The sequence below is a fragment of the Azolla caroliniana genome, unplaced genomic scaffold, assembly GCF_043228905.1.
Source record: "Azolla caroliniana isolate FFs.n. ecotype wild unplaced genomic scaffold, voAzoCaro1.0.p SCAF_5, whole genome shotgun sequence".
Classification (NCBI taxonomy): Eukaryota; Viridiplantae; Streptophyta; class Polypodiopsida; order Salviniales; family Salviniaceae; genus Azolla; species Azolla caroliniana.
Genome location: NW_028230440.1, coordinates 2810961 through 2826890, shown reverse-complemented (window position 1 = coordinate 2826890; position 15930 = coordinate 2810961). Strand labels below are relative to the sequence as shown.

Genomic DNA, 15930 nt, shown 5'->3' with positions numbered 1-15930 from the left:
AAATTGATTTTTATTCAAATAAAAAGGATTCAGTTTTGATTTCATGAGCTTTGTCTATTTTATGCTTCTGTGCACCGTGGTCTGTTGTGTGCTTCTGCCTATTATGTGATATAATTGAGTGAATAAAAATTTCCTCTCAATTTATGTAAGTTTTTTGTTAATGCCCTAAAGTTGCCAATTTTATACCCATGTCTGTTGAACCAAATAGACACCCACTACAGGTAAGTTGGAGTGTCTTTGCAGAGACCCTCATGCCTCAATGTTGAATTGGACAGATATACACTAACAGAGATTTTGAAAGACCTTTCCATGATTTTGAATTGAACAGAGACATGATACGATCGTTATCATGCCGTTCCTTCGAAGATGGCTTGGGCCATGATGTAAAGCAACTCTGTTAAAGAAATCTTTAACTTAACTTGTAAATGGTCAGCCTAAGAATATCACAATCACATGTTTTAGGTGGCCTTGCTAGAGATTCAAGCGCCAGGAGTAGGATTTTGGGTTTAGGTATAGGATTATTATAGTCAAGAAATGTGCCAGCAAAATCAGTGAGATTGCTTTGTTATGATGTGATAGTAAATAAATTGAATATATCCTTGAGCAAACAAAGTGTAGGCTTAATAATAAAAAATGAGTCTTTGGCTTACAAATATTTGATCATATATAGCTGGATATGCGATAGTCTGTTACAAGTGGTCCTAGGAAGTTATAAAAAAATTCTAGCATATTGATCTGTTGTATGTCAGCCCATTATGCACCAAGAATTGCGTCAACATGAACTACTGAAGCTTTGGAATATCTTGCATTCAAGTAGGTGGATTGATGAGGACCCATTGCCTTGTGTAGCATAGGACTGTGTGCTGAACGTTTTGCCCTTGGTTGATACATAATCAAATATTACAGAACTTTATTTGATTTCATTGACATCTCTAACCTAAACATTTGTAGTATGGAAGTGGATTTGGACAATTGCATTGGGGTTTAAGTCAAAATTGGGAAATAAACAATGTTTTAATTCTTTCTAATTTTGGTCAACCTCTCTTATAGTGAGAGACATTTTATTGTTGTTCTTACAGGTTAAATGTAACCTATGAAACTAATGTGAAAGATTTTAACAAATAGACTTGTCCAAGTTCTAGATTTTTTCTAACAAATGCAAATGTTGCAATTAAGAGTACACATTGTACTTGAGGGAAATGTAAGGAAAGGTCAAAATTGAAAAATGCAGGAAAAGCAACGTTGAATGTGATAAAATCTAACATGTTAGAGTTTAAGTGTGATACTTTCACTTGTGAGCTTGTTTTGTAAAATATATGAATAGTTTACAAGTCAGTTTGTTAATGACCTAATGTCTCTTCTCACATTAAAGAGAATGCAAGCTATCATACAAAAACAAGGTTTGATTGTTGACACATGGATGGGTTCTTAACATGTATGAGTGTGCGTGCAACTAGTTAGCTTGATGATGTAGTTTGTAATTAGTGCATTGAATGTAATCCAATGTATGAAGCATGAGCCCATGTATCTCGCCCAAGTCATGATATGTTGCCACAACAAGATATGTTGCCCATTTAAAACCTCTACTTTCTCGTGCATTTTAGGAAGTTAATACGAGATTTTTTTTTTGTCTTCAACATAGCCCACAAGCCTCTCTATGCCCACAATCTATTTTCTTTTAAGAAATAGAATCATTTATGGTATTTCTATCATTACTGATGAAACTTCGTAAAAATGTGCTTTCAAACATATTTCCAACTCTTTTGAAGTGGACTTAGAGATGTTATTACCCTATACATAAACGTATTGGTGTTGCATGAACCCTTAGAGAGTAAATGAGAGTAAATGAGAGTGAAGATGCTTGGTTCGGTCTCTTTGATGAGGCTGGAAGGGTTAAGGTGCTGAAGGGCGTGAGCGGATCGGGAAAAGATAAGATTTTTGGGGAGAGTCAGAGTAGGGGCTCTTGGAACCCTATCCACATGGTGGCGCAAGTTGGTAACATCTGGAAGACAGACCCGGATGTTGCTAAGGTGGAACCCCATTGGAAGTTATGGGTATATGGTTGTCGTCCCCTTGTCGAACTAGAATGAGACCCAGGGGATTTCAGGTGGAAACATGATGGCAGATTTCGCCATTTCTTCGAGTACAACACTAAACTGGGTCGGGCTTTTCAACTGTAGCTAGACGGTCCCTTACGCAATGGCTGGCGTACATTGGGCATCCCTGATGAGGTGCTCATTACCTTTTGGAAGGGTCTCTGGCGTCTCCACTTGCCGGAAAAGATAAAGTTTTTTTGGTGGCAAATCGGGCATAATGTGGTTCCCGTTGGCGAATGGCTAGGTAAACGTGGCAGCCCGTTAGGCTGTCCACTTTGCCATTCACCTATTGAGACTCTGAGGCATTGTCTGTGGGATTGCCCTCACACTCAAAAGGTATGGGATAGAGTGACTCGCCTCCTTGTGGCATGTGAAGTGGAAAGATCAACATCGTGGAGTGTTGCGGCATGGCTCAAGATCATTCTGGTGATAGGTGGACGAACGCCTTCAATGCGGATAGCCGGTGCTATGTATGCATGCGAGGAAAAATCTCTAAGATTCGATTTGAGAGAGGCTTGCAGTCCGCATCCCCTAGGTTCCTGGACATTTGGATGCTGATCGCAGGCTTCACCCTGTGGTACGTATGGAAAGCGACTGCCTAAAGGTCTTCCAGGATCTGGTGCGACCCCCGAAGGAAGTGATTATGGACATATGGTTTGCGCTTATTAGCTGCCTACGAGGGCAATTGGACGAGGTTTGCAGCCATTCCTCTGACGTGGATACTGCCTGTTTGCGCATTTGGTAGAAATGGTGGAACACGCCTATGGTGACACAAGGAGGAAGTGGCCCAAGGTGGAACTACCAGCCCCCACGCTGGTTGTTTCCGGCTCACTTACCACCCTCCCTCTGTTGTCGACCCCAAGAGTTGTCTCATGCTAGCCATCACTACATGGCACTGTTTTAGCTGTAGGTACTTACACTAAGTAGTCCGTCCGAAAGGCGATGTAACTAGTCTCAATTTCTAGGACTTGATCAGAGGGGGATTCCCCGATCTATGCTTAAGCCTCCTTGTACAGTCTCTTTGTAATAATCTTACCTGACTAATGGGAAAGTAGCTTCATTTTGGAAGGAAAAAAAACACCAGTAATGCTAGTGAAACTATTTGAAAATTAAGCTCTTACACATGTAAGACATATCAAATTCTCATAGATGTGTATATGTTATAAATTGTATGCATAAATTCAAGTAGTAATGGGTCTTCCATACATCTTCAAACATGTACAAAAGGCACCTCATCAAAAGCATTCTTGAAGTCTATAAAGCAACATACAACCCTTCAAATTTCAAATGTCTCGTATTCATACTTCTACTTTGAGGGTGCACACTAGGTTGGCCATTTGGACTTCCCTCTAGTTTATCCTATTTACATCATAAATTCACAACATTCACCACTTTGCCCCCATTGCAAATTGATGACCATGTGAACCACGTTAGTGCTAGTGGATGCAAAGGTGTGGCACCTCCATGAAATGGATGTGACGTATGTTGTTTTTGAAAGGGACCGGAGGTCTACATATGCAAACCATTGGGATTCAATTCAGAATTCCATGCTTGCACAATATGTCAATTCATAAAGCTATATATAACCAAGCACCAAACTTGTGGCACTTGAAGCTCATGTAGTACCTAAAAACCATTGGCTTTTGATGTCCAAGTTAGGCACTTTACTCTACACACAAGTGTACTCTAAAAACTCATGTTGCTTATTCTCTTGTGTGTCGACAACCTAGTGATTGGAAGAGAACACTTTGTATACATTAAGAAAGTGAAGGATTTTTCCTTAATGAATTCGAGGTGAAATTACATGAGATTTTATTTTCCCCATGCAATTACATCTCAGATTAGATTTACTCTACAAGCAAGCTGAACACAACCTTGCTTGACTAAAAACCTAAACTTTCATATGGACTCGATCTCTATGATTCACAAACCATCACATTATAGGAGTATTGTCAGCAATTTGATCTGCATGATAATCACATGGCTTGACCTTAGCTACACAATCAACCTTCGTAGTTGGTTCATGCTTTTTGATGTGCACTCAGAGGGTGTTGATGTATGTTAGTACCATTGTGGATCGCAACATAGTGTGTTTTGATCTTCTACAAATGTACTTTTAGTCATTTATGTGATGCATATAATGAATCCTCAATAGAATTTTATCTTAATTCTTAACATTTTTTCCACCACATCTACCAAATCTATTTGACGACCAACAACGAGTTCACAATACTTTTTCATCTTTCAATGTCTTTAGAAAAAATGTTGGCTTCACCTTTTAACAAATCCCATTGAAATACATAAGACATTTTGTGTGTATGTCCAAACATGATAATATAAGAAATTCGTACTTATGAAACAAAAACAGCCAAATTGATATAGAGTTATGGATAGATTTTATTCAATAAAACCCCTACTAATAAGAGGTTCACTAAGAGTAAGAGGAATTATTAATAGCTTTAATATGCTATCTATCTCCACTTCATTTACGAGGCTGCACGGATCCCTTGCTTGGGAAAAAAGAGCATCTCATATGCTTGTCTTTCCATAAAGGAGTAGAATGAGATTGGGGTCTAAATTGTAGGGTGCAACATGCCTAAAAGCATATTTACTAGAGGACACATGCTCACTAGTTATTTGGTGGCTTGGAAACGCATTATATGACTTTATCTAATTTCTCAACTTTTATGGGAACCCATTATAGGTAAAATCAAATATGCTAGGGGGGACTAGAAAGACAAAAGGAATCTATGGAATATAAAAAAACAAGACTAGATTGTTTTGCTGGTTATAAAAATGCAAAGTTATGATAGACAAAAGCCTCCCAATATTAAATAATATGAATAAAGGTATACATCTATAGACTAGAAGAATATGATTGACCAAATATGTTTTGTATCTCTTATCAAAGTATCGTGATATAAGACCCTAAAGTTTACGTCATTTTCGTGTTGCTTAACGAAATGTACCATCCGTTGGTTGAGATAAAAGAGAAATTGGAGTGTTCTTCCCAATCATGTGATAAGACAAACCACTATTTGAGAGGCTGAGTTGGTATTGTAAAGCCTATATTTTATTCACAACTAATTCCTCTAGGTTTATGAAGGTTAAATCATCACTACTTTTGAAACAATTGGCAATGCATGTTGTACTTTGCATATAATGACTTGTTAGTGTTGCCACTTAGAGGTAATAAATCGTTCTCTAGCATATGGTCCTTGTTGGTAGTTTGTAAAGCCAAAAACTAGGAATATAGTTCTAATATGTTAGCCTCCTCTCTTGACAATGTTTATCACATGATATATATATAGATGGAAAGTTTTCCATATTTTCTTTCCGAATCGATTTCTCTATGTAAATTTATTGTAGATATTCATGTTGCTTTTGTAAATAACAAAGGCCATTGCTTTTAGTGGATTTCAATGTTATTATCCTTCGATTCATTAGAGTCGCATATGCTTTGCATTTTTATATTTCACTATATCTCGTTCAAATGTATCCTTTATTAAGAAGGCTTCCTTCACATTGTTTTATACATATAATTGAAAATATATCAATATCAATGTTCCGATGCCAACCAACAAGATGAAGAGTTGTTATGGTGCATTATCTCCAACCAACATGATGAAGAGTTCATTTTACTCCATGGTCTTAAACTATAAAAACTTTTTTAATGCATGATTTCATCTTATAGTTATACTATATTTATAGAATGGTTGTTGCATCAAACTCATTGTTTGGGACTAGCTGCAAGATTTATGTGCAAAATACAAGCTTTACAACAACAATTATTAAAAAAAATTCAAATCACTATATAGCAGTAAATAATTTGTAGGAAGGCAATACATTCATATTCTACTTTAGCACATATTGATCTGATTATGTTAAATAACTCCTACTTATCCAACCAAAGTCTAAAAATTCCTATAGTTTTTGCCATAGTATGTAATATACTTGAATGTATTGGAAAACATTCTTTTTCATACGGTTGAAAACAAATGCGTATGTTATCAAAACGTTCGTATATTTTTTATAGGGAAAAGTACCAGGATACCCTTGGAAGTTCATCTATTCTGGAAGTTCCAAATTGACCAAACTACCCCTATGTCCAAAAAATTACACTTTATAAAGTAATTATACACTCAAATCTACAAGCCCTATTTACCAAAGATGGAAGAAATGGACCCAAACTAGCCCTATTTACCAAAGATTTGAGTGTATAATTACTTTATAAAGTGTAATTTTTTGGACATAGGGGTAGTTTGGTCAATTTGGAACTTCCAGGGGCATTCTGGTAAATAGACGAACTTCCAGGGGTATCCTGGTACTTTTCCCTTTTTTTTAATCACTTTTTACCTTAACTTTCTTACCTTATAATAAATAATGAATACAAAAGTATGGTATTTACCATACTTCTTGGGTGTTTACCATACTCGAATGATTGAAACATTCTCGAATGCGAGTGCATGTATGGTACGTATGGTTTCTGCCTTCCATTCAGTAGCCAAGGCTCAATGTAAACTTATTCAATGAATCAAATTATTTGCCTGTGACGGCCTTTTTTCTAGTTTTTTTAACATGGTCTTGTTTTTTATGCATATAAAGTTTCATGAAGCTCTAGTTTGAAACAAAGTGACCTATAAAAACATTTATCAAAAACTTTTGGAATGCAAATTTTCACATTTTTTGTTGGTAAAGTACATTATACGTCCAATCAAAAAGATGCTTCTCATCCATAAAGCAAATTCAAGCTCTAATGGCAGCCATTCCCTAGCTGTAGCCAATATTTTTTAAGATGGACAGTTTTCATGTACATAAACTTTCACAAAAATCTAGGTTTATGTAGAGAAATAAATAAAATTTGTCTAAAGACTTTGGAATGCATGGGTTTCATCGTGTTATTTGGTACAATTACATTATATGCCCAACCGCAAAAACTCCCCATCCAAAACGCAAAGCCTAAACCTATCCCATTTGTTCCCATGCAAAAGGCAAAGCCTATCCCTAATCACATTCGTTCCCATGCAATGTACTCGCTTCCAAGCCATCATTCATGAATATGTGCAAGAGAGCTATGAGAATACAACAAATAAATGAAGCTAGGGCTTGAAAGCTACGACTCTATGTTAAGAAGGAATGTTAAAATATTTTTATATATGGGGAAATGTTGATTATGAACATTTAACAAGGTTCAAGATAAAATATTTTACCAATGAGAGAACACAAATTCAAAGTTTTTATATAGAGAAATGTATAACTTTGTCGGATTTATAATTAATGCTTGAATACAAAAGAGCCATTGATACTTATTCAAGGTGATGAGAAATGATCCTATATGAACTAGCAACAGTGGTAGAAATCAGGAAGAAAAACAATGGACCACGATGAAGGTTGTAATGATTGTTGAGGTGTATCTATATGATATTGTTCTCTTTACTAATATTTCCTAATGGCACCGTGTAAATTTCAATCATTATGTTAGTGAATGATGGGATCTTTTTCATGAAGTGTATACAATTTGAACTTTGCACGGTTTTTGTTTTGTTGAGTATCACAATTCACAACTTTGACGTTGTTCTTTTTGTAACTGAGCATCAAGTGCACAATCAAATGAACTAGGTCAATGTTTTGAATATTTTCAAATGTAATAACGAGCATGGGGAAAGTCACTTGATAGTGAAATCTTGTATATGATTTGACACTTGCATGGAATAACGGGAAAACAATCTCCTAATTGAGCGTATTTGGTTGTAAAAGTCCAGTAGATTGTCATGACTCGTGGTATTTAAAGATATTTTTATTTACTGCTAAAATACTAAAACATAATAACAAAATAGTAAAAAGACTTCCTGTTGACAAGTGCAGTGATGATTAAGTGTCGTTTTTGTTCCAAATGGATACACGTGAGGTGATACAAGTAATGGATTGTATATTGACACAATAACATAAAATAGACTTCTCTATTCCATTGGAGATCGTTAGTGGAGGGACGCAAAACATCCTTCAAAGTATAGATATATTGAATAGCACGAGCTAAATTGTAGTGTACAAAAAGAAGAGGACAACACAAAATTTTAGAGAGCAATTTCTCATAGTGAACAAGGAAATTGTTATATGTAGTTTCTCGAAAGCAATTTCTATGTAATTTCAAGAGTTCATGTACACATTGATCTCATGAGTCTTTGACTATTTGATAAAGACATGAGTATAGAGAGAGGGACTTTACAGGTCGTTGCATGTCCTTTTCTTGGTTCTATGGTTGTGACCAAAACACCAAATAAGATGTAGGGATGTCTAGCTTATGGGATTTAGTGCAACCTCATATTAACAAGCTCCTAACATCCCACTTTGGTGGTCCATTCTTTCAAGCTAAGCAATTGCCCATTGTGCTTGGCTCAACAAATTTAGCATATGGTTGAGAGGCAAGTCAATCACTACAATCTACCATGGCTTCACAGTGAATCAACCTTCATCAACAACAAAAAGATACAAACACGTTGAGTGATAAACCCTCAACGTAGATATGAACCAGGTTTTAATGGAGAAACTTCCCTAATATTATCACATATTGTTCTTGAAAATTGGTAATGGCATCAAGAGCCCCCTCTATCTTATTTTTAAAACCCTACGATGTGGCTCAATGGCATTGCCTTATAAAAGCCTATAAACACATGATTGAGTGATCAACTCTTCAACATAGATACAACGAGCAAGGTGTTGATGGAGAAACTTTCCTAATATATCAAACCCTGTTCTTGAAAAATGGTAATGCCATCTAGGGCCCCCGCTATCTTATTTTAAACAATCTACAATGTGACTCCATGGCACCACTTATAACAAAGCCATGCAACCATCCTCCTAAAAAGCAATGGCTATGTGTATAATTTATTTGACAAGATTTACAATACCTACTAGAGATATTTGCTGCACTCCCAATAATTGATATCAATGTATTAACCTTTCCCATTCCATTTTTCCTCCATCATGATGGTTTTTATTGGTATAATGTGTATGTATATGTATATGTAGTAACATCTACTTGATGTCGGAGATGGCCTTCATGAACTTCACAAGTACAAGGCTTAGTGTTCTCAAGAAATAAATGTGATAATATATCATTAAAGTAAGTCAATGATGGTACGAGGTGTGCAATGTGATGTACTTGCTTGGTAATAGAATTCACCATTCTATCGAGTTAACTCATGTAATTTAATTATGTTTTTTGAGTCACATTATATCATAAATATAAACCCATATTATATTCTTTTGGATCAAGAGTGAATTAACCTTTATGGTTCCTAAAACTTGCCAAATAGTTATGACAAAACGAGCTAGAACATTTAGGAAACTTCTGTCTTTCAAATTTCATATTGTGTGTTTAGCTCAGGTTAATGTATTGAAACTTAGTACCATGATTATTGAGTTCATGAGACACATGACTAGCATGGTGATGAAGTTTGGACAAACAATGTTTGCCTTATTGAAACCAACTCACTCTCAAATGCTCAAGTACATCATGTACCTATATTAATAATGTAATGCAAATAGAGAATGTGGGGAAGTGGATATATGATACTACCTCAACATTGATCATGCACCAAATGGTAGGGGATAGTGTGAATTCTAGATGGTGGGAATTGGGACAACTAGTTTCAAACCAACAACTGAAAATCAACTAATGAGTGTTGGTATGTGTTTGAAAGATTAAAAGAAGGCCTTCCAAAATAATCAACAAAAACTTATTGAGTAGATCTAGTTAGATATTCACTTGACCTACCTTTACATGGCCCTTAATGGGCAAGCCAACTTGGTGATTGGTAATTTTTTCTTAATAATCGATCATTTCCTTTTTGATCCATGTGTATTTGAAGAAATTATATAGAGAGATATCTTGTATAAATATTACCAAGTGGCAAATTAAAAAATTCCACAACGTTTTAGCAAATGTGGGGCATCTTTTTACTAATGTCACATCAATCAGTAGCTAAATTATATAATTCTTCATCGTCGTCAAAGAACGAATACAAAAAAAATAGTTAAATTGTTAGCACATGAACCTTATTTTAGAGGTGTTATACAATAGGTCGATGACATTGTACAAAGCACATGTTTTGTGATACAAAAAAAATGAATATGGTGCATCAATATTTGTAGTGAGAGGGCAATTTTATGGTTCTGCAATGAAATTAAAGCATAAACCTTTAATTGTTTGGGAAGGGGAAGGGCTTCTCCGATGCCTTTGAGGCTTCACAAAGACTTTCTTTTGTTGGGTAAGTATACTAGCACGCTTTTCTTCTGCTTTTCTTCGAGTTATAGCGAGTTTTTCTAGTATCTTATTGGTGGTTTCAACCCTTTTTTTCTCTAGTTGTTCCTAGACATAACAAATTTATCACATGAGAAACAATCAAAATTATGCATTTATTATACGTTTGGTATTATTTGAAGATGTTCTATTTAGCTATTGTTACTTACCTCAAGCTTCTTCAATTGAGCATTAGCCTTTTCCTTGGTATGTTTCTCCCATGCCTCTATTTTCTCTTCTTTTTGTCGCAATCTACAAGAACATAATGCATTATAAATAATGTTTAGTAATGACATACATACATGTGATGTGGATAAATTATTGTGCAAGTGAGAGAGAGAGAGAGAGAGAGAGATACTTAGCAAGCTTGGGATGGATTGAAATATAGTCAATGTCATTATGGTGATTGTCATAATGGCGTAAGCTGGTGCTTAGATCGGCCTCCTCGGCTTCACGAGAGGTCCAATGGAAGCTTTGCCCTATGTGCTCACCCTCTGACAACTCTTGCAACTCCAACTTAGCTCGATGGCAATACACCACTTCCTCTACATCTAGTCTATATTCATGCATTTGTTGATGTAAAGCATTGTTGTCACTATTGTTACTTAGCCGCATGGATCGTATTCGTGCAGGTGTGTTATGCCTCGCTGGGGACATGATTGGGCTTCCATTTTTTGATGGGTACCTGTGCATCATTATCAACTTCGATTTAATCCCTCTCACACACATGTATAAGTCTTACGCATGCATGCACCAACCCCATAAGAGGCACATGTATAAGTACACTAGAAAGAGAATAAATAAAAGGTTTTCCTCTTATCATTTGAACTCATGTGTCTATCTATTATCTTAGTGTGCTTGATTATGGAATTAGTTCATGGAAGAAATATCACTAACATCAACAAACTTTTATATAATCAAGGTCATTAAGTAGATGAAGTATTATATAAGCATAGGTAACTTCATGCACATTGTTGTGTCAACTTAATATGTTCTAGCAGAAATATCTTCGTGCCTTTGGTGCCATTACTCTCATTACAATGTATATGGGATTTGACACAACACGATGGGAAGGACCAAATCTAGTTTCTCTCCATCTATGTCTTTGAGCATGAGATGATTGAACATCAACATGTAGAAAGACGTAAAATGAAGTACGTATTTATCTTAGCATGCCTTAGTGTGTCTTTGGAGTAACAAAACATATATTTACTAGACCTCACAACATTGTTTCCAAGGGAAGAAACATGGATAAAACAATATACTAATGACATTCAAAATTATTATCAAAGACACGTTATAAGCAGAAATAGGTGGACGGTAATAAATACCTTGATGTGCTTGTTGAACCATCAACTGATGTAATTTGTGTGCCCACTTCTCTTAATTTTGATATCACAATTGTATCTTTGATGAAATGACCTTTATTCATCATATCCACATAAGAATTCCCAACCACATGTGACTCTCTAGTTCCAAACCTATCTGAAAATCCAAAGACATCACTTCCCCTTGTTAGAAGTACAATTGAAATAAAACATTGTTTTTTCTTCATGCATTTTAAGGTATTAAGCACAACAAAGAGCTAATGATAAGGGGTTTTTGAAAGCCCTTTCTTTATGTTATTCAATATATGTAGTACGAAAGGTGTACTTCAAATTACATGCATACATATGCATTGTATTCTAGCTTGCTAGGAGTTATTCAAAATACACACATAATAAATGAGAGGAATTCTTGAAATGACCTTAGCCAAATTACAAATGTGCATTGTCGATTAGGGATTTGGGTGTGAAATAGAAATTAAAAGGGTAAATAAAGAATGATTTATAGAGTTCATAAATGTAGGCATCATTTATGAAAGCCCAATCAAGGAAACAACCTTGAGCTTTATGTTTCCCTCAACCCTCTGCTTAAAAGAGACAGTAAACTTTTCATATGTCAATAATGACTTCTCCTGTCCATAACAAGTTCACATATGTCAACAGAATTGTCATTGGCCCATGTGCGGTTTAACTTTTGCTATTAAACCTATAACCTTTTGTGTCACATTTTAATGAGGTTTTAAAACTCACCTTCTAGCCTTTCCTAAGGGTTAATAAGAAGAGGGTTGTTACATATTGTGCATACACACAAAGAAGCACGCAATTTGAAATATGTGTACATACACAAAGTCCGAGGGCATAAACAAGTACACATCCTCGAATTTCTTAGTATTGAAGTATGACTAAAACATTTTTGTTTGTTGGTGTCCCTCTTGTACTCATTAATGTAGTAATTGGCAAGTTCAAATCATTGATTTCTTGTTCACCATGCAACTTGTTTGAGTTGTTTAAGGCTTATTACGTACAAGTTAAAATGTAAATAGTAGAAACGATCATGATCATACACAACTTGCAATCTAAGTGATGTTGTCTTACTTTTGAAATTTCATATGAACTTAAGATGTTAATTTCCATGACATCACATTGGAATCTTGGATGGATTGTATTGAAAGGCGAGAAATATTTATCATATTTATAAGTCAAATACGTGATGCTATACATTTCTCTTAGTAAAACATATTCCTCATATGGAGACATTGAAGGGGGAATATAAAGGGGCATCAATCCACATGCAAAAAGAACAAAAGCAATGTATGAAATATAGTCCTTGACACAATTGCCTCACACATCCATCAATTACAGGGTCGTAGACTTTTTTTTCTTCTCATGATCGTCAAACAGACTTCCATTAGAAAAGGGATGTGTGTTGCATTGATGTCATAACGAAGAACAACATTGTGATGTTTCACCTTCGAAAAAGAAATCCTTCTCCAAATAGTGTGACAATGCAAAGGATAAGCATATGCCAACAATTTTCCAAAACAAAAAGTTCTAGGAGAGAAGGGGGGACAAGCGGTTTCCTTTAAAAAGGGGGGGGTTTTGATGTGTAAATATCATATTATTTAAGAAAGATTGCTTGGAAGAGGATGGTGAAAGATGGCTCATGTGAAGAGCTAATTATTTTCTAGTTATAAATTATGCCTCCTATCACTTTTGAACCCAAGGTCCAAAAGACACCAATGGAGGAAACTTATATAACACATACTAGGATGTCATGACGAGGGGCCCAACATGTGATGTGAAGTGTTAACAAGTAGATATGACTTGAAGTCTTTATTTATTTACAAACAAAAGTAATGCAAGCATCAATATATGAAATGGCAATGTATGTGTGTGCGAAATAGTACCTGATCCCTCATCTCGATAGGGTGCTTTCCTATACTCCTCCTCCATTGGTGGTGGAACCTGCCTTCCCATTGCATTGTTATGTGGGGGATGTTGTGCATTATTTTCATTTGATAATAGTGAGTTGCAGTATTCGCTTTGCAATCGATGCACTAATTTGCTCTCTTCTAGCTCATGATTGACAATGATATGTTTATTCACATCAATCATTTTACTTTGTTGTCCCTTCTTCTTTTGAATGTAAGTTGGAAGTGGGGTAATGTCTAGTATATTGGCTATGGACTTGGTTGTGGGATTAATGCAATCTACTTGTACAATTTGGGAAGGAATAGGAGGATAGGATTTGATTCTTATGTCATTATCATTAGGAAGAGGAATTTGAGGATTAATATTATGGTGGTGAGAATTATGGTTAGAAATATGATGAGGTGATCTCGTTAACAAGCAATCGTTATTAAAGCTATGTATGTTTAACTTGGGTGATCTTGTTACATGGTTATCTTTAATATAGCTAGGTGTGTTTTGAGGTGATTTGGTTTGCAAGCTCTCATAGCTAGGAGATGTGTTCACACCATAATTGAGCCTTGAGTCAATGCACCCATTGCCATTAATCCACTTGTCTGCATCCTCCCATTTTGAGCCGGTCACGGGCAACATCCTTTCATCATGCCCATATGAATGAAGAAGATTGGTCACGCGGGAATTCGTTGTGTGGAGTGATTCACGACTATACTCCGGGCTACGTACGGAACTACACGATGGCCTCGTTGCAAAGCCATTGGGATTGTTAAGCTCGTGCATTAAGCTAGGTGTGCTAGAGTTGGACGATGGAGAATGACACTTCATAACTGTTGTATAATTCATCAATATTTCCCTTCCATGATGAGGAGATTTGCTATATACGGATTCCCTTCGGGCTTTGGGATGGTCGGGAGGCGTGGTGACCAACCGGTGACTCCTCCTTGCATTGGGGCTCGACTCGCTCCTCACCACAACAATGTCCGAGTCATCTACCGAGTCTTTCATTCGGATAATAAATGGTAAAAGTTTATAAAGTTAAAAAAGTCTAGAGTTATATGTAGTAACATCATCCAAGACTTCATCAATCAATTTGTATTAAAACTTTGGTCAAAAGTGATTTTAGATTAAATGTGTACTACCCCTATAGGCATCACTTACTACATTATCATACAACAAACCGGAAGTCTTGAGCAAGTGGCTACAAAAATGTGAGGTATTCATGCACACAAGCATTCATTGCTCAATTTAATGGGAAAAGTGAAAAAATCATAATATATGGAAGCAATCCGACCATATGATTCACCATTAAATGATAATTATTCACTCAGACAAGTTTATCGTGATTCTTAAAAACGCCCACATATATATTATAATTCTCCTTCAAACAATTAAGGTAACATGATCATGTTTTAACAATTCCTATAATAAGTATATTATGTAGAAGAATGCAAAATAAAGAGAATGTCACTCTGAGAAGACAAATCATTAGGATGGTAATTAATCATCTTAATCAAATCCCCCCCCCCTCCCCCCCAAGAGTAATGATTCAAATTTATGAAAGATAAAGCAATCCCATGTTTAGCGGAAGAAGACAGGGTGCGTTCATTAAGGCAGAGTATTAGCGTGAGGAGGATTCAGAAGAAGAAGAGTAATTAAGCACATGATTAGCAAAAGGAGAAGTAGAAATTAAGTGTACAATTACCAGACACGGCGAAGATTACAATACATATAAAGCATATGGTTTGCAAAGCATGACAGATATTCATATCATAGAGCTCACGATTAATGAAATGAGAAGAATAATTAGGCATACGAAAAGTGAAAGAGGATTCAGAGCAATGAAGAATGTGATTAGGAGAAGAGGAAGATTAATTGGGCATAGGAGTAGGGAAAATGCAAACGCAAACCGATCGTCGTTAATTACCAGTGTGTCAAGTGACTGATGATGACTTGGGATGGGCCATTGATGTGTAATTATGTTTTGCTAGGAATGTATTCATCGCCATACAACTAATACCTGAGTTTAGATACGATGGATCATCATGATGAAAGCTCCTACTGCCATGGCTAATCATCTGCCGCTGCTGATGACGATGATGGCGGTGGTAATTAGGGATCATATTAAGAGAGATGGATTTAGAAAGAGGGATAAAGAGCAAGTCTAGTAAGAAATGGATTAATGGAAATTAGATGAGAGAGAAAGAGAGAGATTAGGGCTAATTACAGAAGGATTATTGGAAGAAATGAAGAAAATCTGATGAAGAAGAAAACAGAGTGATGA

At 35.9% G+C, this 15930-nt stretch overlaps 1 protein-coding gene across 1 annotated transcript; it reads right to left on the bottom strand.

Annotated features, from left to right (window-relative positions):
* Nucleotides 1–10064: 10064 nt before the first annotated feature.
* LOC147863634 (uncharacterized) lies at nt 10065–15796 on the bottom strand. The gene is made up of 6 exons (XM_087319086.1): nt 15667–15796; nt 13631–14647; nt 11730–11883; nt 10757–11083; nt 10569–10650; nt 10065–10467 (listed from the first exon to the last, which is right to left on the bottom strand). Exons 1-6 carry the CDS (start codon nt 15767–15769, stop codon nt 10264–10266), a joined length of 1887 nt encoding a protein of 628 aa, XP_087175212.1. The 5' UTR covers nt 15770–15796; the 3' UTR covers nt 10065–10263.
* Between the last annotated feature and the right edge of the window lie 134 nt (nt 15797–15930).

Coding starts and splice junctions, on each gene's coding strand:
- LOC147863634 (XM_087319086.1), bottom strand. CDS start 15,769: ATGATCCCTAATTACCACCGCCATCATCGTCATCAGCAGCGGCAGATG. Junction 11,884..13,630: donor CTATCGAGATGAGGGATCAG/GTACTATTTCGC, acceptor TTGGATTTTCAG/ATAGGTTTGGAACTAGAGAG. Junction 10,651..10,756: donor ATCCATCCCAAGCTTGCTAA/GTATCTCTCTCT, acceptor ATGTTCTTGTAG/ATTGCGACAAAAAGAAGAGA.